The sequence below is a fragment of the Crocodylus siamensis genome, chromosome 2 (assembly GCF_052110815.1).
Source record: "Crocodylus siamensis isolate JL-2025a chromosome 2, ASM5211081v1, whole genome shotgun sequence".
NCBI lineage: Eukaryota > Metazoa > Chordata > Crocodylia > Crocodylidae > Crocodylus > Crocodylus siamensis.
The window spans coordinates 11,797,110-11,818,362 of NC_143396.1; the positions used below are offsets into that span (position 1 = coordinate 11,797,110).

General features: G+C 60.5%; 1 protein-coding gene across 4 annotated transcripts; it reads left to right on the forward strand.

Annotated features, from left to right (window-relative positions):
• Positions 1–740: 740 nt before the first annotated feature.
• Positions 741–20,909, forward strand: VPS16 (VPS16 core subunit of CORVET and HOPS complexes). 4 transcript variants are annotated; one of them, XM_090035212.1, is made up of 25 exons: positions 782–1,017; positions 1,264–1,352; positions 1,464–1,561; positions 2,346–2,474; positions 3,859–4,003; positions 4,728–4,843; positions 6,042–6,164; positions 6,407–6,462; positions 6,600–6,689; positions 7,125–7,219; positions 7,872–7,948; positions 10,398–10,529; positions 10,607–10,734; positions 10,859–10,894; positions 11,368–11,476; positions 11,569–11,703; positions 17,189–17,297; positions 17,672–17,769; positions 17,913–18,020; positions 18,547–18,624; positions 18,920–19,089; positions 19,384–19,480; positions 19,906–20,009; positions 20,277–20,450; positions 20,542–20,909. In XM_090035212.1, exons 1-24 carry the CDS (start codon positions 833–835, stop codon positions 20,419–20,421), a joined length of 2,652 nt encoding a protein of 883 aa, XP_089891338.1. In that variant the 5' UTR covers positions 782–832; the 3' UTR covers positions 20,422–20,450; positions 20,542–20,909. The 4 variants fall into 4 exon arrangements, with proteins under 4 accessions (XP_089891339.1, XP_089891341.1, XP_089891338.1 ...); XM_090035213.1 differs by having other exon boundaries at positions 741–882; positions 20,277–20,907; XM_090035211.1 differs by having other exon boundaries at positions 20,277–20,908.
• The last annotated feature ends 344 nt before the right edge of the window (positions 20,910–21,253 follow it).

Sequence of the window (21,253 nt, forward strand, 5' to 3'; positions counted from 1 at the left end):
ATTAGAATGAAATGTTTTCTTTTTTTCAGACTTGTAAAACAAAATCTCACCTTCTTGAGCTTCCTGACAGTGCACCCAGTATTTGCACACGTGAGTGAACATGCACCTGTGTTAAGGCTTCCACACGGGAGCAAAGGTTTTCAGCCAGAGCTGGAAGCAGCCTGCAGGGCTGTGGGACGCTCCCAGGCACGGCAGACAGGCAGCAACGCAGCAGAAAGGATAGGTTGAACAGGGGAACGTCGAGACCACCCAAAAGGGGCGCTCACCCCTGCAGAGTGGAGAGAGATGAGCAGGAACGAGGGAGAGCCGCACCGTGGGTGCTGAGTTCCCATGCAGGATGTCCACCCTGGGTGCTGAGTCCTGTGTAACATACCCCTGTAGGAACTGAGTCACTGTGCAGGATGCCACCCATAGGTGCTAGGTCCCCATCGAGGACGTCCCCTGTGAGTGCTGGTCCCCATGCTGGATGCTCCCTGTGGGTGCTGGATCCTATGGGCTGGCGCCCCCCCGGGTGCCGACCCCTCATGCAGGATGCCCCTCGGGTGCCGAGTCCCTGTGCAGGATGGCACCCATGTGTACTGGGTTCCGTGCACGATGCCGCCGCCGGCGCCGGTCCCCGCGCAGGACCGCCCCCCCCGCCGCCATGGGGGCCGAGTCCCTGGGCAGGACGCCTCCGCGGGCCGGCCAGCAGGGGGCGCGGGCGGGCTGCTGCCCTCAGCCAAGATGGCGGCGGCAGCGGCAGCGGCAGCCCCGCTCCGCGCCGGCGCAGGGAGTGCGGGCGGAAGCGCGGGGCCCCGGGGCCGGAATCGGGACCGGGACCGGGGCGGGCGCCATGGCCTGCTCCTGGAACTGGAACCCGCTGGGCGAGCAAACCTTCTACCGGTCCGCCCCCCGGGACGGGCCCCGCTCGGCTGTGGGGGGGGCGCGGCTCGGGGGGTCGCCCCTTGCAGCCCCGCGGCCCGGGAGTTTGGCCCCCCAGAGACGCTGGGTGCAGCCCCCCACCTTGGTGCCGCACGGGTGGGGGTTGCCCCCCCCGATGTGCTGTGTGCAGCCCCCCACCTTGGTGCCGCATGGGTGGGGGGTTTAGCCCCCCAGAGGCGTTGGGTGCGGCCCCCCCCCGCTGCCCCACGGGTGGGGGGTTTGGCCCCCCAGAGGCGCTGGCTACACCCCCCCCCCTTTGCTGCCTCACGGGGGTCTGGAGCAGCTGTGGCGGGGGGTGGGTGGGCAGCACTGGGAGCGGGCTGATGGCGCGCTGTCCCACAGGCGCTCGGAGCTGTACAGCATGGCGTGGGACCTGGCGGAGGAGCTGCGGGACTGCCTGGTGGCTGCCGCGCCGTACGGGGGCCCCATCGGTACGGGGGGCGACCACCGCAGCGGAGCCTTGGGGAGGGCCCGAGCGGGGCAGGGAGGATGGGGGCCGGGGGTGCTGCCCTCGCGTGACCGCAGGCCGCCGTCCCCCGCAGCGCTGCTGAAGAACAACTCGCGGAAGGAGAAGTCGCCTGGCTCCCGCCCCGTGCTGGAGATCTACTCGGCCGCCGGCCTGCCCCTGGCCAGCATTGTGGTGAGCGTGGGCAGCACCTGGACGCCGCTCCTGGGGGTCTTCTCCTCCCTCCCCCGGGGGTCGAGCTTATCGAGCAGCATGGAGCCTCTGGGCGCCGTGTCCTGCTCCCTGTGCCCCAAGCAGAGGCTGCGGGGGCAGCTCCTGACCCCCGCGGCAGCCGGATCAGATGCCAGAGCTGGAGGGGCCAGACTGATCGAGCGCTTGGGACGCTGGGGGAAGATGCAGCCCTGCTGGGGCATGTTTCCTGCCTTGAAGGTCTTGGCATTAAGGCCAGCAGACCTGGGGGTGCAGTTGCTACCTCTGCCGCCGTAGGGTCGGTGTCTCCCTTCGTGTCCTCCAGCGAGGGCGCAGTGCCCACCACGCTGGGGTCTCGGTCTCACTTGGGCCCCTGAGTAAAAGCCACTTCGTAGACGATGCTGCATGGGGAGAGGCAGGGCAGAGCTGGGAGCCTGGGCCTGGGTAGCGCAGCAGTGGAGCAACAGGCCCCATGGTGGGGGTGGGAGGTCAGCACAGCTGTAGCCTCGTGGGGGTGACATCCAGGGGCTGGGGCTGGGCAGACAGCAGGTGTGCGAGTCGGCCATGGATGGAAATAGCGGGAGGTGCCTGCGTTGATAACGGGGAGAGGCCTGATAGCAGGGGGTGAACAGGGGAGAAGCACCCCCTGGCCGGGCAGCGGGAGTGGCAGAGGCTGACCTCGTGGGCTGTGCCTGGTGCATGGGTGGGCGAGCAAGGCCCTGCGGCCAGCGGAGACGCCACACCGACCCCCAGCTCTCTTCCCCCCCAGTGGAAGAGTGGGCAAGTGGTGCAGCTGGGCTGGACGGCCAGCGAGGACCTGCTGTGCATTCAGGAGGATGGCTCGGTGCTCATGTACAACCTCTTCTGCGAGTTCAAGCGCCGCTTCAGCATGGGCAACGTGAGTGGAGTGTGAGAAGGGGGCACCATGCCTGGGTCTGTGCAGCGAGATCCTGGCCTCTCTTCCCAGCTTTGGGAAGATGCGTGGTCAGAGCGGGCTGGGGGCCCGGGGGCCCGACTCCTGGGTTCTCCCACCTGTGGCAGGGGCACGTGTGGTCCTGTGGTTTGGATAGGGGGGCAGGCAGGGGTGGCTCCTGGGCTCTTTTCCCAGCCCTGCAAGAAAGTTTGGTTTTAGTGTTATATCTGGAGCGGGGCAGGGGCGGGTACCCAGACTCCTGGGTTCTGTTTACAGGTGTGTGGTCTCATGATGCATGGGATGAGCCAGGCCCCCCTTCTTTGCTGTCACTTATGACCTCACTTCCTCTTTGGCCTTGAGGAGGGGTCACTGCTGACCTCCCCATGGGCATGGGGCTGAGCTGGTGCCCGCCGTGGGGTGCTGGTTCCCTGAATGTTGTGTGCTCCATGCCTCAGTCTGCACCGTGCACTTGTTGCCTTCAAACCTGGGATCAGGAAACCGGCGGGGGGGGTGCTATTGAGAGAGAGAGAAGATGCTCAAGGGACAGGAATTTCCCTCCACGCATGGTGGGGGGTGCTTCCCCTCCATGCTCCCACACCGGGGAATGCACTTGTCCCCGTGCCCCACTCCCTGCCCTGTTGGTCAGATGGTCCGAGGTCTTGCTGCCCTGGGCACAGTGCAGTACCCCAGCAGTCCAACCTCCCTGTTCCTAAGCTTTATTTCATGCCTTTCGTTACTTGTATATTCATTAGTTTCCCCATGATTCTTGCTTCTGCTAGGGCCGTTGCTAGGTTATTTGCATAATTAAGTGTTTACTTTTGGGTATGCTTGGACAGCCCTGTCTGCATAAATGCACCCTGCACCTCATCTACCCCATCCCTGACAAAGTTTCTGCTTGGACAGAAGTGGCAGTGGCTTTGTTAAGGCGTGAGAGGCTCTTTAGCCAGCTCTGTTGCTCTGTGATGCCTCCTGGGGGTGGACACGGGCGAGTTTCATGGTTACACACTCTGCCCCCTCACTGGGGTTGCGTGCTGGGGGGAGGTCAGCTGGTGAATGGCTGGGCAGTGTAGGGGGAGGGAAAGAGCTGGACCTGGCTGGGTCCATCCTGAATGGGGCAGGGGCACTTGGGAATGCCAGCACTAGGAGCCCTTGTCCTTCCCTGCCACCCCCCTTGCCCAGTGTCAGGAACCTGCCCCACAGGCTGTGACTGGGTCACCCAGTACAGAGCAGGCAGGGGCAGGGTTTGGTCACATCCCTGTCAGTGGAGTCAGGGGCTTAGAAGGGAGCTTGGGAAGGGATGGCTGGTGCCGCTGCTGCTCCGGGCTGGCCCCTTGACCCCAGCTGAGCATTGCTTTCTTCCCCACGGCAGGAGGTGCTGCAGAACCATGTGCTGGAGGCCCGGGTCTTCCACACTGAGTATGGCACTGGTGTGGCCATCCTCACCGGCGCCCACCGCATCTCCCTTGCCACCAACATCGATGACCTGAAGCTGCGCAGGATGCATGACGTGCCCAGTATGTCCTCCAAGACCGTTGGAGCTGCCATAGACTGGCCCTGGGCCTGTCTGGCCCCTGCTTGTGTTGTGCAGCAACAGAGAGGCTGGAAGGGAGAGTGAATGGAGCTGAGCAGGATTTTCCCCTGTTCCTCTCCCCACTGCAGCCTCCAGCATTGAGGTCCAGATAGGTCTGATGCAGAGGCCGTGCCCCTTACTCCCTGCCCCAGAGCCACCTATGCCGCTCTCCTCCCAGCACATGTCCAAGCCCTGGTGAATCCAGCTGAGCTCTCAGCTCCCACATCTGGGAGCCATGAGTTCTCCCTTTCATGCCATGCTGGGGAAACAGATCTGCCTGGTGCTGGTTTTAAACTGCCGGCTGCTCCTATGTTGTGCCCCCTTGGTCCTGTCTATAGAAAGACGATAATAAATCCCTAGTGACTTTCTCTTCCCTATTCAACATGTTGTAAACCCTTCTCCTGTCCCTCCTCAATATCACTCTCTAAGCTGCCCAGATCTGACCTCTGCAGCCCCTCTATAGGCCTCCTCCTCCTTGGTGCCCTTCCCTGCACCTTCTCTAGTTCTGTCTCCTTCTGGAGCTGCTGGGACCAGAGCACCATGCTTAAGGTGCGGCCTCCCCAGGGATTTACAAAGGGGCATCTTGATCCTTAGCTAATACTGATACCTCTGCCTGCTTTCACCTCCCCCCGCTTCCCTCCCCTGATCGCTGCATTTCTTCCTCACAGGTCTGCAGAAGCCACCCTCTTGCTGGGCAGTGCTGTTCCAGGACAGAGTGACCGTCATCCTGCTGGCCACTGGCCAGGAGCTGTACTTGCTGGACGACACCTCCTGCAACATGATGGTGAGTGAGCTGTGGGGGCTGCATCCAGAGCCCTGTCTGGCCAGCATGTCCTGAAATAGCTTAGTGGGTCTGGACTGGGTGGGCTCCCCTGGCTCATCAGCATGGCTGGCCCCAGCTGCCCCTCAGCAGGAGGGCCGAGGGCTGAGTGATGCCCTGTAGCGGTCCATCATGTTCCCTGGGTGGTGTATAGGTTGGGCAGGAGTGCTGGGATGAGCTTCTCGGATGTCAGGAGCACGGCAGCCCCATCCTCTGGAAGAAACGGTTCTGCAGATTGAAATTGCAGAGAAGTGGGGTTGGCGGAGACCTGCAGGGTCACATCCAATCCCGGACCGGCCTGAGGCAGGATCAGCCCTGTCCAAACCAGCCCAGACAAACCCCATGTCTGACCCTAAGCAACACGGCAGTCACCCCTGACAAGGCCCCAAGCATTACCTCCACCCCTGCCTCTGGGAAAGCAGAGGGGCTATGACCACCAACATCCTTCTGCTGCCACGGGGGTTAATACACATTCAAGAGGCTCCAGGCTGAGGCCGTGCCCCCTCTGCAGATGCAGAGAAACACAAACCCTCCCCAGTCCAGACCAGTCTGAGCAGGGGGGAAATCCCTCCCTGCCCCAGTGCAGCGTCAGGCTGAGCCTAAGCGAAGGGGCAAGACCCTGCAGCCAGGACCTTGCGGGGTTGGTGCCGACAGGAGCTTTGGCACAGCCCAGTTCCATCCCCAGCCTGGGCTGCAGCAGCACCCCGAGGGGAGGCTTAAAACCCCCTGACACATGGCATAGAAAGGTGGGGGGATTCCTTCCCAGCCCCATGTAGCAATCATGACAGCTGCCACCTAGGAAGGAGGCTGTGGGCTCCGTCTCCCAGGAGATCGATGGGCCTGTGTGGCTGTGCTGAGGCTGCCTCCCAAGGGTGGAGGGTTGGGTTAGATCTCAGGGTTCAGGGTGTTGGCTTGTCACTGCAGAGCTAGGGGTAGTAACGGGCAGGAACAGCTGCACTTTTTAGTGTAGTGGCTCATTAAGGAGGAAGGGAAGCCTCCTGCTGCAGGCCAGGGAAGGGGGTGGGCAGCAGTGGTTTTGGGGAGAGGTGACTGCTCCTGCTGGGCCCTTGCTTCCTGCTCTGCCCTGCTCTGCCTCAGTGCTGAGGCTGGAGAGACACCTGCCCCCTCCCCCCCACAACCTCTGTCTCCCCTCGCGCTGCAGACGCCGCCTGGACTGAGTCCCCAGGCAGGAGCCTACTTGCAGATGGCTGTGTCCTTCAACTACCGCTGCGTGGCGCTTTACACAGACACTGGCTACATCTGGATGGGCACAGCCACATTGAAGGTGAGCGCGGGGATGAGAGGTGGTCACGTTGTGGCAACTGCAGCTGGTTCTGCAGGTTTTGCTAGATAAGCAGCGCAAGCTATGGGGATGGAGGCAGCCATGGGGAGCACAGGCCGACGATGGCTGCAGTCAAGATGGAGCAGAGTACGGGCCCTGCTAGCTCCTGGATGGGCTCGCGACCGTCCTGATGGGCCATTTACTTTGTCCACTGCCCCTCATCAGTCATCTCCCTGCTTCCACAGGAGAAGCTGGGTGAGTTCAGCTGTGACATCCGCGTGCCACCCAGGGAGATGGTTTGGTGAGTGTCTGCCCCACTGTGGCCTGTCACCCCCAACCCAGAGCTCTCTGGACTCACTGCTCTGGGGCTGGCTTTGGCAAGCTGCAGGACCCCATGGCAGTGGTGGGGAGATGCTAACGGGCAGCCTCTACCCACAGGTGTGCGCGGCCCCGGAGCAAGCAGCGGGCAGTTGTGGTAGCCTGGGACCGGCAGCTCATGGTGGTGGGGAACACTGAAGAGTGCATCCAGTATCCTGTGGGTATACAGGGCGAGCAGGGGCTGGTGTGGGCGGTACGGCCAGGTGCTCCCAGAAGCTGTGTCCCTTCAGAGCCCAGCCGTGGCTCTGGTCACAGGGCTGCTCCTGCAGCTGAGTGAACCTCTCCTCTACTTTCCTGCCCCTCTGGTGTCTCGTGGAAAGGCCTAGCAGGGATTGGGCCTGAGGTCCAGCTCTGTGCCCTGATGCTGTGAGGGAAGGGACAGGGGTAGACCTGCCCCAGGGAGGGGTCCAGCTGCCTCTCCAGGGTGGGGGTGGCTGAAGCCTGCAGCCTGAGGGCATCTCGCTGAGTGCACTGGCTCTCCCTCAGCTGGCATACGGGGTTGGGCAGACTGGTGCCTGCCGTAGGCAGAGGCACTTGTGGGGCCAGGCTGGGCTGCTGCTTCCCAGAATCCTTAGCGGGGTGCAGGTTTGTCCTGGATGAGGACTCCTACCTGGTGCCTGAGCTGGATGGCGTGAGGATTTTCTCTCGCACCTCGCACGAGTTCTTGCACGAGATCCCGGGTGAGCCAGAGACGGGGGCACTTTGTCCTGCAGGGGGATGGGGGCTCCCTGCTGCCCCAGCCCGGGGCTGGCCCTGCTCTGCCAGTGCTGCTCAGTCCCAGCCCCAGGTCCCGACTCCCACCCCCGGCTCTGGGGGCCTCTCGTCCCCGTGCAGCCAGGCTTGTCCCCTCGGCTCCAGCCTGCCTGTTCGGAGCAGTAGCTTGACTGTGGCTCCCATCTCAGCCCAGCAGCTCCGTGTGCTCCGGTGCGGATGCAGCTGGCCGTGCTGTGGGGGTACACAAAGGGAGGAAGCATCTCCGGGGACCAGCAATAGCCACCCCAGCCCCCTGTCACTTCCTTGTTTCAGGGCCCTTGCCCTGCCCTGCCCTGCCCCGCCATGAGCCAGGCCCAGTCTCCCTCCTCTCTGTGGTGAGGGGGGTCTTCTGTGGGCGCAGGGGGATCACTGCAGTGGGAGTCAGGCCTCTCCCAGCTGCACCCTGACCCCGAGCAGGCCATGCCCTTCCTTGTGCTTCAGTTTCCCTCCCTACAACACAGGGGTGTTGCCATGCAGTGGAGTGGGGTGGTAAGGGTCCATGCAGCAGGGAGGCAGGGGCAGGGATCCACTGTCTGTGAGCTCAGGACTCTAAGGGAAGCATTTGCTCACTGTTGGCAGAGGCCAGCCAGGAGATCTTCAGGATCGCTTCGATGGCACCAGGCGCCTTGCTGATGGACGCCCAGAAGCAGTATGAGGTAGGAGCCGCCGTGACTGGGACGCAGGAGCAGAGTCGCTGGGGAGGCAGCTGCATCAGGGCTCCCCACAGACATGGCCACCATGCCCCAGCCCTGCCAGAGCCCAGCAACCTGCAGAGCCACAGGGAGACTTGGGCACCTGTGCTTGGAGCATGGAGGGGAGGAAGAGCTGTCCCATGACACCTAGATAGACTCAGTGACCTCTGGAGGCCCCTTCCAGCCCTATTTCTCTGCGGTTCTAGGACAGGGCCAGGCAGGGACAAGGCAAATGCCCCCACTTCCCCTGTCTGAACCCCCACACTTCTCTCTGGGGCCCTGTTTGCTCCTTGTATCTGCAGCTGGGGGGGCAGGCACCGGGAGCTCCTGCTTGATGCCCCCTGAGCACAGTGGGACCCCCTGGTTGGCAGCTGGCTCCTCTGCCCAGGCGGGGCCCTGGCAAGGGCAGCTTTAACCCCCGTCCCCTGGATGATTGGACTGAAAGTGCCGCCTCAGAAGATTTTAGTAAGAGGTTCAATAGCACGTGCAGTTCTGGGCTCCACAGTTGAAAAGGACGTGGAGAAGTGAGAAAGGGTCCAGAGGCAGCGACACAGGTGATCAGGGGCTTGGAAGGTAGGTCCTGGAGGAGAGGCTGGAGCTGGGCAGGTTCCGCTGGTGGAGAAACTAAAGAAGGGCTGTGACAGCTTTCTGCAAATCCCTGGAGGGCTGCCAGAGAGACGAGGGAAAGTGCTTGCTCTCCTGCTGCAGAGAGGAGGTCGCGGAGCAATGGCTGGAAGTTGTAGCAAAGGAAGTTTAAGTTGGAGATCAGTAAACACTTCTTCACTGTCAGAGCAGGGAGGTCATGGGAGTGACACTGGGGAAGGGGGGACTCTCCATTACTGGAGGTTTCAAGGAGAGGCTGGACGGGCACTGCGGGGGATGATCCAGGTGCAACGATGCCTGTGCTGTGCTGTGGGGATGTCCCAGGCTTCTGGGCTGTGCTGGTCGTCATGTGCCCCCCCCACTTCCCCATGCTTTCTGCCCCATGTGTTGGGGTTTGAAGCCTCCCCCAGAGGCACTGGGTGCTGGCTGCACCCCGTGCTAGGGATAAGGACTGCACTGTGCCAGTGCTTCTGCTGACACCAACCCTGCAGGGTCCTGACTGGAGAGTGTTGCTCCTGCGCTCAGGCTCAGCCCAATGCTGCCCTGGGGCAGGAAGGGATTTCCCACCTGTGCAGACTGGAGGGTTTTTGCCTTCCTCTGCAGCAGGGGCACAGCCTTGGCTTGAGGTCTCTGCAGCATCCATGACCTCCCTGGCAGTAACAGGATGTTGGCGGCCATGGCCTCCCTATATACGGGGGGCAGGGGTGATGCCTGGGGCTGTCGGGGGTGACTGTGCTGTGTGGTTCTGAGGTTGGACACAGGGTTTGTCTGGGCTGATTTGGACAGGGCTGATCCTGCCTCAGGCCAGGCTTAGACTGGATGTGACCCTGCAGGTCCCTGCCAGCCCCACTCCCCTAGGACTCGGTTGTGCTGAGCCACAAGGCCAGGCCTGGCAGCTGAGGGTAGTTCTGGGCTCTGAGGCATCTGCAAGGCCCCATGCCTGGGGTCCGACTCGGGCTGGAAGCAGAGCAGGCACTGCCAGGCACAGCACAGCCCTGCCCCAGGGACCTGAATAGAGCCATCCCCCCATCCCCAGAGCTCCCCTGACCCTGGGCCAAGGTAACATTTATCGGGCTTGCAAGTGGCCTAACTATCTTCATAGCACTGTACAAGGCATGTGGACCACTGGGCTCACCTGCTAGAATGGCACCAGACCCAGTGAGTGCCAGGAGGCACCGAGGCTGGTCAGTCCTCCAGATATCCCACAAAGCACTACTGCACCAGCTCACCTCCACCCCAGGCCCAATGCACGGGGACAGAGCCATCAAGAGTGGGGACATGGACCTGGGTAAGGCCACCTGGGGTGTGGGGGAGGTGCCAGGCCGCCAGCCCCAGCTCGGTGCTCTAGTGCCATATGGGGCTGGCTCTTATGGGGTCTCAAGACCCTCTTTGCAGCCAAAACCCACTGAGCCAGGACACCCCAAGGCAGCCTCCGCGGAGCCAGAGCTGGGGAGCAGTGGCTGATGTGCTGAGGGCTCCAGTGCGGACGCCTGCCCCCCTTCACGGCCTAGCACCCCAGTCCTCCTTCTCCATACTCAGCAACCCAACCTCTCCCCGCCTTGTCTCCTATGCTAGCACATCTGTGGCTTCTTGCAGCGGCTTTAGCACTTAGGCTGAACTCTACTGCCCCAGGGTCGCAGGTCGCAGGCATGTGGCTCAGTCCTGGGGTGCCCACAGGCAGCAACAGAGCTCAGACCACTGGGTAAATGCTAGCCCTGCCCACAGCCCGCTCACCCTCCTACCAGCCTGGGGGTCCGCAAAGCGATGTGGGGTCCCCAGGCTGGCTCAGAATGCTGCTGTCTCTCTGCAGAAGGAGAGCCAGAAGGCAGACGAGTACCTGCGGGAGATTAAGGACAAGGAGCAGCTCTCGGAGGCCGTACAGCAATGCATCGAGGCTGCAGGCTACGAGCACGAGCCCGAGACCCAGAAGTCCCTGCTCAGGGTGAGTGTGGGGAGACCCTGCGCAAAGGCTGCCCAGAGCTTCCCCATCTGCTGAGCCTCTTTTGCTCCCCCTGGCAGGCAGCCTCCTTCGGCAAGTGCTTCCTTGACCGGTTCTCCCCCGAGAGCTTTGTGCGCATGTGCCAGGACCTGCGGGTGCTCAATGCCATCCGGGACTACCAGATCGGCATCCCCCTCACCTTTGCCCAGTATCCTTGACTGCCCAGAGAGGGTGGGGACAAGCAGGAGGGGGGCAGGGCTGGGGTTGGCATCCTAAGAGGGATGTTACGGTGCCCGCCGAGCCCCAAGGTCACTCCTTGACTGGTACTGCAGGTACAAGCAGCTCACCATCGAAGTGCTGCTGGACAGGTATCTTGCTGACACTGGTGTGTGTGTCCCTGGCAGGGTGCGGGTGGTGCTCAGCTGTGCATGGTTACAGCCCCCTTCTTTTCAGAGCTGTCCTGGGTCTGTTTGAGAGTGGTGTCCCCTCCCCTCGGTGACGCGGTGCTGCCAGCAGGGGTGGCTTCTGCTGGGACCCTCCAGCCCTGTCCCATAGCAGCACCCAGATGGCTGTTGGATGGGGGCAGTTGGTGGGGTGGACTGCAGCATGCCCAGCAGCATTGGCTGGTCCAGCCAACTGTCCTCCTCCTCCTCTGAGTAGCGCAGACCCCTCTGACCCTATGGCTGGGCCCCTCAAAGAGGTGGCCCCCGCATGTCCCTCCCTGCTGGTGGGAGAGAAGGAGCATGAGCAGGCAGTGGGGCAGACACTAGGGAGGCTGGATATGCGAAGGGGGCTGCGGGGTCAGCCAGGAGGCTGTGACTTCTCCCTGCTCACGTGCCAGGCTGGTCCTCCGGAGGCTCTACCCTCTGGCCATCAAGATCTGCGAGTACCTGCGCCTTTCCGAGATCCAGGGCGTCAGCAGGATTCTTGCCCACTGGGCCTGCTACAAGGTAGGCAGGGCCGAGCCGGGCTTCAGGGCAGGTGGCTCTGGGAGCTCCGTGTTACGGGAGCTGGGCGCCCACGTCCCATCCATCCCCGCCAGGTGCAGCAGAAGGACAAGTCAGACGAGGAGGTGGCCCAGGCCATCAACCAGAAGCTGGGAGACACCCCCGGCATCTCGTACTCGGAGATCGCTGGCCGTGCCTACGAGTGTGGCCGCACCGAGCTGGCCATCAAGGTGTGTGCGTGAGCCCATCTCCCCTGCCTCTGTTTTGTCCCCCAACATTTCTCACTGCAGCCCTTGCTTCCCAGCTCTAGACCCTGCTCAGAACCAGCCCATGCCTCCACACAGGCTGATCCGGTCTTTCCCAGTACTCAAAACCTTCTTACTTCGTTTGTTCATTCTTGGTGGGTCTCCCTAGACCTTCGGGAGCCAACCTCCTTGACAGCAGGGCCTCCCCCATTGCCCTCTTGGTGTTCACCCACCTTGTCTCCTATGTTAATATGTCTGTGGCTTCTCGCACATCATCCTGCCACCGGTATCATTCTGTCGCTGTCTCTCTATCTCTCCATCACAGAGTCCTGGAACTACCGGGCTTGCACCCAGTAGAATAAAATACCCGACCCCTATTGCAGAGTGACAGTGCATTTCATAGATTTCATAGACATTAGGGCTGGAAGGGACCTCGGGAGATCGAGTCCAGCCCCCTGCCCAAAGGGCAGGAAGTCAGCTGGGGTCATAGGATCCCAGCAAGATAAGCATCCAATTTACTCTTGAAGGTGTTCAATGTAGGTGCTTGAACCACCTCCGCTGGCAGACTGTTCCAGACCTCGGGGGCTCGGACAGTAAAGAAATTCTTCCTCATGTCCAGCCTGAAACGGTCTTGCAGGAGTTTGTGACCGTTCGACCTCGTCATCCCTTGGGGCGCTCTGGTGAACAGACATTCCCCCAGATCCTGGTGGTCACCCCTGAGAAACTTATAGGTGGCCATCAGATCACCCCTGAGCCTGTGCTTTTCCAGGCTAAAGAGTCCCATGGCTCTCAGCCTGTCATCGTAAGATCTGTTTTCCTGACCTCTGATCATGCGCGTGGCTCTCCTCTGGACTCTCTCAAGCTTCTCCACATCCTTTTTGAATTGTGGAGCCCAAAACTGGACGCAGGACTCCAGCTGCGGCCTCACCAAGGCCGAGTACAAGGGGAGAATGACGTCCCGGGATTTGCTCGAGAAGCATCTATGGATGCAAGCCAGTGTTTTGGTCGCTTTACTAGCCGCAGCATCGCATTGGAGGCTCATGTTTATCTTGTGGTCAGTGATGACCCCCAAGTCTCTTTCTTCTGTAGTGCTAACCAACGTAGCACTGCCAAGCCTATATGGGTGCTGCAGGTTTTTCCTCCCAAGGTGGAGAACCTTGCATTTTTCGGTGTTAAACACCATCAGGTTCTCGTCCGCCCATTTGCTGAGCTTGTCCAGGTCAGCCTGGATCACCCACCTGTCTTCTGGCGTGGATGCTTTGCCCCAAAGTTTGGTGTCATCGGCGAACTTGGCCAGTCCACTCCTGACTCCAATGTCCACATCATTAATGAAGATGTTGAACAGGATGGGTCCCAGGACAGAGCCTTGAGGGACCCCACTGGTCACAGGGCACCACGATGAGTGACTGCCATCAATCACAACCCTCTGGGTCCGACCACGGAGCCAGTTTCCCAGCCAGCGGATCGTGGTGGAGCCAAGGCCACAACCGGCCAGTTTGGCCAAGAGGTGATCATGGGATACCAGATCAAAAGCTTTTTTAAAGTCAAGATATATGACATCAATCTCTTCTCCCTTGTCCAGGCGATAGGTCACCTGGTCATAGAAGGAAATGAGATTGGTCAAACAAGACCTACCCGCAACAAACCCATGCTGGCTGTCCCTTAGGATGTTAGCCTGGGCCAGTCCCTCAAGGATGGCCTCCTTAATAAACTTTTGTAAGATCTTCCCCAGGACAGAAGTCAGGCTAATGGGCCTGTAGTTAGCCGGATCCACTCTCCTCCCTTTCTTGAAGATCGGCACCACGTTGGCCTTCTTCCAGTCTTCGGGCACTACACCAGAGCGCCAGGAGCTCTCAAAGACCCGTGCCAGGGGCTGGGCTATGACGCTCGCCAGCTCCTTGAGTACCCTGGGGTGCAGGTTGTCAGGGCCGGCTGACTTGAAGGTATCCAGCTTCTCAAGGTGTTCCTTCACGAGGTCAGCATTGATGGAGGGTAGGGGATCCCCCTCACCCAGATTTCCCTGTCCATAGCAGGCATGGGCGTCCCGTGTGACTGATGAAAGACTGATGCAAAGTACCTATTTAATAGGTTGGCTTTTTCCTGGGCATCAGTTGTCAGTTGCCCAATCTGGTTTAGCAGGGGTCCAACATTGCCCTTGCTTTTCCTCCGGCTCCCCACGTATCTGAAAAAGGACTTTTTGTTGTCCTTGATGCTTGAAGCTAGTTGGAGTTCAGTTGCAGCCTTGGCTTTCCTGGCTTGGTCCCTACCCCGCGCTGGTCCGGTCCTGCAATCCTCCTTGGAGGTGAATCCCGTCCTCCATCCTTTGTAGGCTTTCCTTTTTAGCCGCAGGAGGTCCGCTAGGTCCCTGGAGAGCCAGGGGGGCTGCTGTGCCTTCTTGCTGCCTTTCCTCCGTGTTGAAATAGATTTAGCTTGTGCACTGAGGATCGCTTCCTTGAGAAGCAACCACTCTTCTTGAACTCCCATCTCCCTGGGGTCACGGTCCCTGAGGGCCTGACCGACTAGCCTCTTGAGCTTGTCAAAGTCGGCTTTTCTGAAGTCAAGGACTTCTGTGTTGCTGACTGACTTGCCAGCTTTCCGGCGGATGGTAAAGGTAATCAGCTCGTGGTCGCTGTCACCCAGCTTCCCATCGATCACTAGGTCGCCGATTAGGTCATCCCCCGTAGCCAGTACCAGGTCAAGCAGCGCTTTGCCTCTCGTTGGCCCATAGACTTCTTGAGTCGGGTAGAGGTCATCCACGCACAAGAGGAAGATTTGCGCCCGCTCAGATTTAGCTGAGTGATCTTCCCACGAGATGTCCGGGTAATTGAAGTCACCCATGACAACCAAGGTCCTGGAGCAAGCGGCCTCAGTCAGTTCCTGGGCGAACTCCTGGTCAAGCTCAGGACTTTGAGTGGGAGGTCTGTAGTAAACTCCCACCATTGTGTCCCCTGTGCCGTATTCCCCACGAATTTTTACCCAGAGGGTCTCTAGCTGTCCATGCTAGTCGCCAACATCAGCTTGCAGGGACATGTAGCTTTCCTTCACATAGAGAGCTACACCCCCGCCCCTTTTGTCAACATGATCCCTCCTGTATAGGGTATAGCCCTCTATCCCCGTGGTCCAGTCCTGGGTGGAGTCCCACCAGGTCTCTGTTATCCCGATGACATCGTATTTCTTTGCACTGAGCAGGAGGACGAGCTCGTCCTGCTTGTTGCCCAGGCTCCTGGCATTAGTGTACAGGCAGGCAAGTGTGCCCTTGGGGGCTCTTGCCTTGCCCACAGATTGTGCCAGGGCTGGGGCAGGGGTGGGCTCCCTTAAGTGCCTTGGTCTGCTGGCTTTGCAAGGGTTGCTCAGCGGGTCAGCAGTGGCAGCAGTCCCCCCATCCCCCAGCGGGCTTAGTTTAAAGCCTGGTGGAGCAGGTCAGCCAGCCTGGCTGAGAAGAGCCTCCTCCCCAGGGGAGAGAGGTGGAGGCCATCTCTTCCCAGCAGCTCGCTGCCTCTCTCGCCAAGAGCGGGCTGTGGTCATGGAAGCCAAAGCCTTCCCGATGACACCAGTGCCGTAGCCTTTGGTTCACTATGTGGATCCTCCTCTCCCTCCTCAGCCCATAGCCAGAGACTGGGAGGATCGACGAAAACACCATTTCCCAACTCTGACAAGACCGTCTAGGATTAGGATCTCTTTTGCCAGCTTATACACAGAAAAAAGGGACAGTTACAAGTCCCTTTATGATTATATTGACAACTTTATAGAGGCAGGACACTGGCTGCTACAGCCCCCCCAGCTTTCCCTGTGGCAGGGTCGGGTGTTATGTCTGTACTGCGTCAGGGTTGAGGGTTGTCTTATGTAGAGTTTAGATGGTGGGTTTATCTGGGCTGTTTTGGACAGGGCTGATCCTGCTTCAGGTAGGGGGTGAATTGGATGTGGCCTTGGTAGATCACCTCCAGCCACATTTCTTTATGACTCTACCATTGCCTTTTTTATACACTAAAGCAAGATATGGTTACATATCCCTGTGTTCCTCCACGTCCTCTTGGTCGGTGGGTATCTCTACTGTCGAAGGCAGACAAAGAGAAAAGAGACAGGTTAAAAGCCCAGGCTTTTATTTTTTACACCCCAGGATAGAACACAAAAAGAAATGCTTGTCCCCATGACAGTCTAGCTGCTCACAGTGGTATAATAGAGATTCTCACCTGTATTGCCAGGGGAGGCTCCGGAGAGCAGCACGCAGACTGGCAACAGGCTGTCTTGAACCTGTTGCTGTCTCCAAAATTTCCCTGCAGTCTCCACCACTGTTATACTGGGTTTATTTTAGTTAAACAGTCTCTGATTATATTCCAATGTCTTCATTTCACTGAGATCTTTGGAAGTGACTGGGCCCAGCTCTTTGGAACTGGGAAGGTGCCACTGAGCTGGGATTTGTGTCCCTGGGGAAGTGACAGCTCTGGCAGGCCTCTCCTTACCCCCTTCCCTCCCTGCCCTGCTGTGCTCTGTGCCTCATCCTGCTCTCTCTTCCCCTTAGCATGTGGTCTGCGTGGACACACCTGCTTTGTTTCAGCAACTAATTAAGAACTGTAACACAGATACCTGCATTAAAAACAAGCTCCTCTACATTGGGATACGTCCTTCACAGCTGCTAAAACTTTTAAGCTGAAGTTCCCATGCGGCATATTTAGATTATCTACTTCATGGCATTTTTTTTTTCTGTAGCATCTGTTTTCAGACCTTGTGCTGTGTTTAACTGATCTGATTCAGCTGGGTCCCTGGGTTGCTCCCCTTCCTTGGCTGGCCAGGTAGGCCCAGGCTCACTGCAGTGGAAGAGATGCCAGGGAAGGAGGGGGATTCTCCATCACTGGAGGGTGCAAGGAGAGGCTGGATAGGCACTGGTTGGGGATCTAGACGCAGCGATGCCTGTCCTCTGCCATGGGGGTGTCCCAGGCTTCGGGGCTGTGCTGGTTGTCTCCTCCGTCCTCCCTCCAACACTCTTTCTGCTCCATGTGTCAGGGGGTTTTTAAGTCTTCCCCAGAGGCGCGGGGTGCTGCTTAGCCCAGGCCCCTCAGAAGCAGCCAGGGCTGGTAGGTGGCCGAACATTTCCCCTTCCTGCAGCCAGGTAACAAGGACATGCTCATAATGACAGGTCTGGCCCCCAGAGCCCTCCCCTGACCAACTGGTTTGACTCAACATGCTTGGGCTGTGAAGCTTGGAGCAATGCAGAGTTTGGAGCTATGCTGGTTGAAGCCCACAGTAGCCATACTAGACTCATAGACTTATACTAGGGATATAGTCACTGCCCACAAAGAGTATGGCTTGGGCCACAGTGATGTTGGCAGAGCTGGGAGCCCCCAACCTAGTCTGACCACGCTCCCCTGGGCACGGCTCCCTGCCCAGAGCCCTCTGGCTGCACCGTCTGCACCTGGCATGGCCCAGCTCCATGGCCGGGATGCTGAGGGAGGAGCCCTGTGTTTGTTTGCAGCTCCTGGAGTACGAGCCCCGATCAGGGGAGCAGGTCCCACTGTTGCTGAAGATGAAGCGGAGCAAGCTGGCACTGAGCAAAGCCATCGAGAGCGGGGATACAGACCTAGGTAAGGCTACCTGGGGCATGGGGGAGGCCGCCAGCCCCAGCTCTCAGTGCTCTGGTGCCATATGGGGCTGGCTCTTATGGGCTCTCAAGACCCTCTGTGCACCCAAAACCCACTGGGCTAGGCCACCACAAGGCAGCTCCTGCGGAGCCAGGGCTGAGAGGCAGCAGCTGATGTGCTGAGGGCTCCAGTGCAGACACCTGCCCCCCTTCATGGCCCAGCACCCCCAGTCCTCCATCTCCATACTCAGCAGCCCAACCTTCCCCCATCACCCTCAGGTGCCCAGCTGCAGCCCCCCAGCCCTGCAGTGGCTACAGGGTGGGGATGGGGAGGTGTGTGCTCTGCAGCCCCACTGACTGCCCCTCTGCTTGGCCCAGTGTACACGGTCGTGCTGCACCTGAAGAATGAACTGAACCGTGGCAGCTTCTTCATGACGCTGCAGAACCAGCCAGTAGCGCTGAGCCTCTACCGCCAGGTGAGAGGTACAGGGCAACAGGTTGTGTCATGGGGGCCGGTGTGGGTGTGCCCAGCCCCAGGCCTGGTGTCGGGGCAGGCAGGGGGTCCCCCTGACAGGTGCATGGGCTAACGTCTGGGGTCTCTTCTGCTTCCCTGTCCCAGTTCTGCAAGCACCAGGAGAGGGAGACACTCAAGGACTTGTACAACCAGGACGACAACCACCAGGAGCTCGGCAATTTCCATGTCCACAACAGCTACGCCAACGAGAAGGTCAAGGCCCTGGGGGCTGGGGGTGGGGCTGCCAGGTGCTGGCTGGACCATGAGGAACAGGGTGCTAAAGGGGAGTGCTGTGCTGGGGGGAGTGGGGGGCTGCTCTCCACCCTCTGTGGGCAGGGGGTGCAGGGACCTCTGTCTGTAGGGGCACGGACAGGGACTGTCCTGCCGTGGGTGCAATGGCTTTCTAGAAAGGGAGTGAGTGGCTGTGGGGTTTGGGAGGTGCTGGATGGTCCACTGGGCTGGATTTTTCTACTCTGCCCCTTGTTCCAGGGTGCTGGGTCCAACACCCAGGTGGGGGGCCCAGCACCCCCAGGTGTGGACACAAAGGTTACTGATGGACTGAACCTGGCTCACTGGGGAAGGGTTGGGAGCTCAGGCTCCATCTCTGGCTCCCACCATATGGCCCTGTCCCTCCCAGCATGGGTGGCTCCTGGGACACGCTGGCTGCTCCCCCCCCCACGTGGGCACTGGAGGTGGCAGAGAGAGGCTGGAACTGGACTGGGACCACGTGTCATTGCAGCGGATCGAGGGGCGGGTGGCAGCACTGCAGAACGCAGTGGACGAGTACTACAAGGCCAAGAATGAGTTTGCTGCCAAAGTGAGTGTGGTGGGGATGGCCGGCAGCATTGGCAGGGGCTAGGGCCTGGGCTCTGCAGCGTCCATGACACCCCTGGCAGCAGCAGTACGTTGGCAGCCATGGCCCCACTGCTTTCCCGGGTCAGGGGCGGGGGCAATGCCTGGGGCTCTGTCGGGGTGGCGGTGTTGTGCTGGACACGGGGTTTGTCTGGGCTGGTTTGGATGAGGCTGATCCTGCCTCAAGCAGGGCTTGAAGTAGAAGTGGCCCCACAGCCCCCTACCAGCCCCACTTCCACTGATTCCTGCTCGCTGCCCAGGCCACGGAGGATCAGATCAAGCTGCTGCGGATCCAGCACCGGCTACAGGAGGACTTAGACAAGCCCTACCTGGACTGCTCCCTACACGACACCATCTCTCACCTCATCCTGGATGGCAAACACAAGCGGGCTGAGCAGCTGTACCGGGAGTTCAAGATCCCTGACAAGAGGTGAGTGGGGACAGCAGCAGTGCCAGCTGTTTGCATGCGTGTGTGCACATGTATGCACTTGCTGCCCTGCTTCACCTCTGGCTCAGGGGGCTCCTTCATCCCTGCAGGCCTTGGTAGGCCAGGCACACACCAGCAACGGGGAGGTCTCCCAACACTGCCTTCTGAAGCTGGGGGTCCCTGGTGCCTGGCACAGCAGGGGGAAGCTGGGGCATGGCTGGCAGGAGCCAGGTCTGGGGCTGCTTTCACCCCAGCTCAGCACAGCCCCAGTGCAACCCCGCTGTCCGTGCTGCCCAGGTTCTGGTGGCTGAAGATAAGCAGCTTGGCTGAGTGCGGCGACTGGGAGGAGATGGAGAAGTTCTCCAAGAGCAAGAAGTCACCCATCGGGTACCTGGTAAGAGATGTCTCCCCACTGCAGGCACCCCATGTGTCCTACAGACACCAGCTGAAGGCAGGCTCGCCTGGGATGCGCGCCCCCCACAGTGCGGCTCTAGGAAGGGGACTGGGGAAGCTGAGAGGCAGGTCTCTCTGTACAGCTCTTAGCAGCAGCCCCAGGGTCTTCTGATGGGGCCCCGCTGCCAGCTGGGAGACCCCCTCAGGGTCCCTGGCACCCCTGGCCCTCAGTAGAGGTTTTCCAGCCCTGGCAAGAGGACGTTCCTGTTACTGCCCCTGAGGGCATTAGCAGAATGGGGCAGGAATAGGGGATGGGCCAAGGGAGGTTGCAGGGAGTTAGGTGAATGGGGTTGGGACAGGAGGAGAGGGGGTGAGAGGTACCTGGGGAACCGACCCCACAGCTGATCTGCCCTCTGCTCCCCACAGCCCTTCGTGGAGATCTGTGTGAAGTACCACAACCGCCACGAGGCCAAGAAGTACGCGGCCCGCGTCACACCTGAGCAGAGGGTCAAGGCCTTCATCCTGGTGGGGTATGTCCCCTGCAGGGCAGGGCACTGCTCCCTGGGGTGGGCAGCAGCCTCAGGGTCTGGGGTGCAGGCCATAGACCCGTAGCTGTCCCAGGGCCCCCTGTTCAGCCCCAGGCCTCGCCCCCTTCTGAAGGCTGCGATCTGCTCTGGGGGCAACTGCTTTCAGAACCTGGGTCTAGGCCTGCTGGAGTAAACGCAGGATGGGATGAGGGGGAGCCCATTGCCTGGGGGAGGGGAGTGGCCCTGTCTGACCCCTGCCCTGTGGTGCAGAGACCTGGATCAAGCAGCTGACGCCGCCATTGAGCACAAGAGTGAGAGCGAGATGAGCCTGGTGTTGGCCAAGTGCTCCCCTGCCATTGACGCCACTGTCGTGGAGAAGCTCAATCGCGCCCGGGCCCAAATCCTCAAGAAATAGCTCCTGCCTTGGCCATCCCTGGACCCCAGGTGCAGGCCAGGCGCGGTGCTGTGCTCTGGACATTGTGTCCCAGGCAGGCACCATGGGGGCAAGGATTGCAACTTCTTGGCTCTGCTGCAGCCCGCGTGCCAGCACCTGCGCAGCAAACTGTGGCTGGAGGAGCCAGTGAACGCGTGCCAAAGGGGTCTCCCCGTGCTGCTGTTGGGTGCGGGAACTGGACGTGGGAACCTGCTGCCTGTCCTCCCCCCGGCTATTGCTCCAGCCCAAACCCCCGTCCAGCCGCCTCCTTCCACACTAGCCGCGCTGCCCCTGGCATTCCTGCCCCTGCCCTCCTTGCTGCTGGCTGAGCACGAGTGCAGGGGCGGAAGTCACGTCCTCCCGGGGTTCACCTTGCAAGAGGCTGGGGTGGCATTCCTGTGGGGACTGGGGTTTGGCCCTGGTGGGGGAGAGGTGTATGGGGGGGTTCATTTGTGTGCAAGGGGGGGTGCATGGAGCCCAGTGCCAGGCTGGGGACACCTGCATGAGGGTTTGTGGAGGCTGGGCATGTGGCTACCTGGCCTGTCCCTTCACTGTGGGAAATAAAACCCTGGATTCCCCTCTGCATTTGGCTCGAGTGTGTGCTGGGGTGGAACTGGGGGTCGGAGCAAAGTGGGTCCTGCACGTTTCCAGACACCAGATGCAAAGGGAGGGAGGTGCTGGATGATCCCGGCGGGGTGGGGGCGCCTGCCTGGACCTCAGTGCTGGAGGCTGCAGGGGGAGAGGAACGGGAAAACCCTGCTCGGCCCCAGCCACTCTCCCTTCCCGGTGCTGCGGGACGCCCGCAATGGGCAAC